At 41.7% G+C, this 5114-nt stretch overlaps 1 protein-coding gene across 1 annotated transcript in view; it reads right to left on the minus strand.

Moving 5' to 3' along the window:
• Window positions 1–5114, minus strand: part of INTS2 (integrator complex subunit 2) — a 67005-nt gene that overhangs the window by 54627 nt on the left and 7264 nt on the right. Inside the window, exon 4 of the mRNA XM_011953770.1 lies at window positions 426–537. Coding sequence (XP_011809160.1) covers window positions 426–537 — 112 coding nt within the window. The remainder of the gene's footprint in view (window positions 1–425; window positions 538–5114) is intronic.

Here is a 5114-nt window from a genome sequence, read left to right on the forward strand (position 1 = left end):
AAGTGCAGTGGTGCAATCTCGGCTCACTGCAACCTCCACCTCCTGGGTTCCAGCGATTCTTCTGCCTCAGCCTCCCCAGTAGTAGCTGGGACTACAGGCGCCCACCACCACATCCGGCTAATTTTTGTATTTTTAGTAGAGATGGGGTTCCACCATATTGGCCAGGCTGGTCTCAAACTTCTGACCTTGGGATCTGCCCACCTCGGCCTCCCAAAGTGCTGGGATTACAGGCGTGAGCCACCAAGCCCAGCCTGATCTTTAAACTCAATATAGTTTGTGAACTCATTATTTCTTAATAAATACAAACTTTCAAAAGATACAATCTCAAATAAAATCCCATTAATGTTTCTTCTTAGGTCAACAAAACAGGTACTGTACATGTCCAAGCAAATCTTTTCAATATCCCATATTAAAACCATATTTACCTTCATTAAAACTATCAGGAACATTGGCCACCAAGAGACACAAGAACCAGGCACCATTTCTAACATGCAGCAAAGCTTCAGCTACATCAACTATAGGGAGCAAGGAAGGGAGCTCTACAAGAAAACAAAGTTAGCGTTAGTCTTTTTTAACAGGTGCACTCCACCACACTCAGCTCATTTTTTTTTTATTTTTTTGTGGAGACTGAATCTCACTGTGCTGCCCATGTGGGTCTCAAACTTCGGCCTTGAGCGATCCTCCAGCTTCAGCCTCCCAAAGTGCTAAGATTACAGGCATAAGCCACCACGCCTGGCCCCAGTGTTAGAGTGATATTTCTTTTTTTTTTTTTCTTTGAGACAGCGTCTTGCTCTGCTGCCCAGGCTAGAGTGCAGTGGTGTGATTATAGCTCACTACAGCCTCAACCTCCTGGGCTCAAGCAATCCTCCTGCCTCAGCCTCCTAAACTCCCAGAATTACAGGCATGAGCCACCATGCCCAGCCAAGAGTGACATTTCATTGCATTATTAAATATCTTTTGACATTTCACAAATGTCATCTAAAATAAAGTACCTTCTTCTCATAGTCGAGAACTAAGCTGTCCAGTAGGACACCCACTAGCAACATAAAGATACTTACATTAAAAACAGTTCAGTTCCTCAATCACACTAGCCACATTTCAAGTAATCCATAGCCACAAAGAACACTGGACAGCACAGCATAGAACAGTACAGGAAATTTTATTTTATAGAACTGGTCTAAAGAGTTATTTTCACGAAAATCTTATTTACTTTTTTTTTTTTTTGCAACGAAGTCTCGCTCTTGTCCCCCAGGCTGGAGTGCAATGGCGCAATCTAGGCTCACTGCAACCTCTGCTACTGGAGTTCAAGTGATCCTCCTGCCTCAGCCTCCCGAGTAGCTGCAATTACAGGTGCCTGCCACCACACCTGGCTAATTTTTGTATTTTTAGTAAAGATGGGGTTTCACCCTATTGACCAGGCTGGTCTCGAACTCCTAACCTCAGGTGATCCGCCCACCTTGGCCTCCCAAAGTGCTGGGATTACAGGTGTGAGCCACCACACCCAGCCTCCTTTTTTTTTTTTTTTTAAGAAAAGGTCTCAGCCAGGCACAGTGGCTTATGCCTATAATCCCAGCACTTTGGGAGGCCGAGGCGGGTGGATCACAAGGTCAGGAGATCAAGACCATCCTGGCTAACACACTGAAACCCCGCCTCTACTAAAAAAAATACAAAAAATTAGCCAGACAGGGTGGCCGGCGCCTGTAGTCCCAGCTACTCCGGAGGTTGAGGCAGGAGAATGGCATGAACCCTGGAGGCAGAACTTGCAGTGAGCCAAGATCACGCCACTGCACTCTAGCCTAGGCGACAGAGCAAGACTCCATCGCAAGAAAAAAAAAAAGAAAGAAAGAAAAAAATCGTATATGACACAAACAAATGGAAAACCATTCCAAGCTCATGAACTGGAAGAATCAGTATCTTTAAAATGGCCATATTGCCCAAAGCAATCTACAGATTCAACACTCTTCATATCAAACTACCAACATGATTTTCCACAAAATTAGAAAAAACTATCCTAAAATTCATATAGCAAAAAAGAGCCTGAATAGCCAAAGTGACCCTAACAAAAAAAAAACAAAGCCAGAAGCATCACATTACCTAACTTCAAACTATACTACAGGGCTACAGTAAACAAAACAACATGGCACTAGTATAAAAACAGACACACAGGCCGGGCACAGCTAACACCTGTTATCTCAGCACTTTGGTAGGCCAAGGCAGGCAGATAACGAGGTCGGGAGATCGAGACCATCCTGGCTAACACAGTGAAACCCTGTCTCTACTAAAAATACAAAAAATTAGCCAGGTGTGGTGGTAGGCACCTTTAGTCCCAGCTACTCAGGAAGCTGAGGCAGGAGAATGGCGTGAACCTGGCAGGCAGAGCTGCAGTGAGCCAAGATCGCACCTCTGCACTCCAGTCTGGGCAACAGAGTGAGACTCCGCCTCAAAAAATAAATAAATAAATAAAAATTAAAATAAAAAAATAAAAACAGACACACAGACCAATGCAACAGAATAGAGAACCCAGGAATAAAGCCATACACCTACAATCATCTGATCTTCAACAAAGTTGACAAAAATAAGTGACAGGGAAAGGACTCCCTATTTAACAAATGGTGTTGGGGTAGCTGGCGAGCCATATGCAGAAGAATGAAACTAGACTCCTATCATATACAAAAATTAACTCAAGTTGTATTAAAGATTTAGATGTAAAACTTCAAACGATAAAAATCCTAGAAGAAAAGCTAGGAAATACCCTTCTGGACACTGGCCTTGGCAAAGAGTCTGTAACTAAGTCCTCAAAAGCAATTGCAATGAAAACAAAAATTGACAAGTGTGACTTATTTAAATTAAAGATATTCTGCTCGCAAAAGGAACTATCAACAGAGCAAACAATCTAAAGAATGGGAGAAAATATTCACAAAAATGCATCTGACAAAGGCCTAATATACAGAACCTATAAGGACATAAACAATTCAACAAGCAAAACACCACCCCATTAAAAGTGAGGAAAGGCCATTAACAGATACTTCTCAAAAGAAGACATACAAGCAACCAAAAAACATGAAAAAAATGCTGCATATCACTAATCATCAGAGAAACACAAGTCAAAACCATCATGAAATGCCATCTCACACCAGTGAGAATGGCTACAAAAAAGTCAAAAAATAATAGGTGCTAGCGAGGCTGTGGAGAAAAGAGAAGACTTACACATTGTTGGTGGGAATGTAAATTAGTTCAGCCACTGTGGAAAGCAGTTTGGAGTTTTCTCGAAGAACTTAAAACAGAACTGCCATTCGACCCAGCAATCTCACTGCTGGATATATACTCAAAGGACAACAAATTGTTCTACCAAAGACACATGCACTTGTATGTTCACCCCAATACTATTCACAATAGTAAAGACATGGAATCAACCTAGGTGCCCATCAACAATGAATTAAATAAAATGTACATATATACCATGAAATACTATGCAGCCATTAAAAAGAATAAAATCATGTCCTTTGCAGCAACAAGGATAAAGCTGGAAGCCATCCCATCCTAAGCAAATTAACACAAAAACAGAAAACCAAATACCACATGCTCTCACTATAAGTGGGAGCTACACACTGGGTACACATGGACATAAAGATGGGAACAATGGATACCGGTAGGGAGGAAGAAAGGGGACAAGGGCTGAGAAACTACCTATTGGGTACTATGCTCATAACCTGGGTGACGGGATCATTCAAACCCCAAACCTCAATATCATACAATATACCCATGTAACAAACCTGCACATGTACCCCCATGAATCTAAAATAAAACTTGGAATTTTTTAAAAAAGAAAAATTAAAACAAAGGTGACAATAAATTGAATAATATGTAAATAATGTTTAGAAAGGGGGATATAACTATAAATGTGAAAACTAAGAAGATCAAATCTGACTTGGGAAAAAAAGTATATTTTATAATGAAAAAAAGGCTCAATTCATCATAAAGATATAATCATACTAAATGCATACAAACCCAACAGAAGAGCTTCGAAATACATGAAGCAAAAACTGACAGAACAAAAAGACGAGGCCAGGCGCGATGGCTCAAGCCTGTAATCCCAGCACTTTGGGAGGCCGAGACGGGCGGATCACGAGGTCAGGAGATCGAGACCATCCTGGCTAACACGGTGAAACCCCGTCTCTACCAAAAAGAAAAACTACAAAAAACTAGCCGGGCGAGGTGGCGGGCGCCTGTAGTCCCAGCTACTCGGGAGGCTGAGGCAGGAGAATGGCGTGAACCCGGGAGGCGGAGCTTGCGGTGAGCTGAGATCTAGCCACAGCACTCCAGCCTGGGTGACAGAGTGAGACTCCATCTCAAAAAAAAGACAAGGTCTCACTCTGGACAGAGTGCAATGGCACAATCACGGCCCACTACAGCCTCAATCTCCCAGGCTCAAGCCATCCTCCTGCCTCAGCTTCCCATTAAGCTGGGACTACAGGTATACACCACCACACCAGGCTAATTTTTTTCATTTTTGTAGAGATAAGGTCTCACTATGTTGCCCAGGCTGGTCTTGAACTCCTGAGCTCAAGTGATCCTCCTGCTTTGGCCTCCCAAAGTGCTGGGATTACAGGCATGAGCGACAGCCTTCTTTACATTTTTCTGTCCTCTTTTATTTCTATCATTCACACCTATTATATAGAATCCGGAAAATACAAAAAGGTACAAAGAAGAAAATTAAAATCCGCTCTAATCCGATCATTCAAAGTTAATATAAAATGTTTTCACAGGCCTGTAGTCCCAGTTATTCATAAGGCTGAAGTAGGAGGATCCCTTGAGTCCGGGAATTCAAGGCTGCAGTGGGCTACGATCCTGCCACTGTACTCCAGCCTGAGCAACAGAGCAAGACTCTGTCTCTAAAAAAAAATAAGTATTTTATTTTAATTCACCAAGGGTATTGTTCTTGCTTTAACTTTTAACAAAACTGGGATTATATTCTACTTAACACTTTGCCCTTTGCTTTTCTTACTTAACATATTGTAAATATTTTCCAAAATCATTAACGAACATTAAAATCATTAAATCAAAGATACCATGTTAATGTCTGCATGTCACACTATGAAAATAATATAATTTAT

This window comes from Colobus angolensis, unplaced genomic scaffold, assembly GCF_000951035.1.
Source record: "Colobus angolensis palliatus isolate OR3802 unplaced genomic scaffold, Cang.pa_1.0 Scaffold37, whole genome shotgun sequence".
NCBI classification, from domain to species: domain Eukaryota; kingdom Metazoa; phylum Chordata; class Mammalia; order Primates; family Cercopithecidae; genus Colobus; species Colobus angolensis.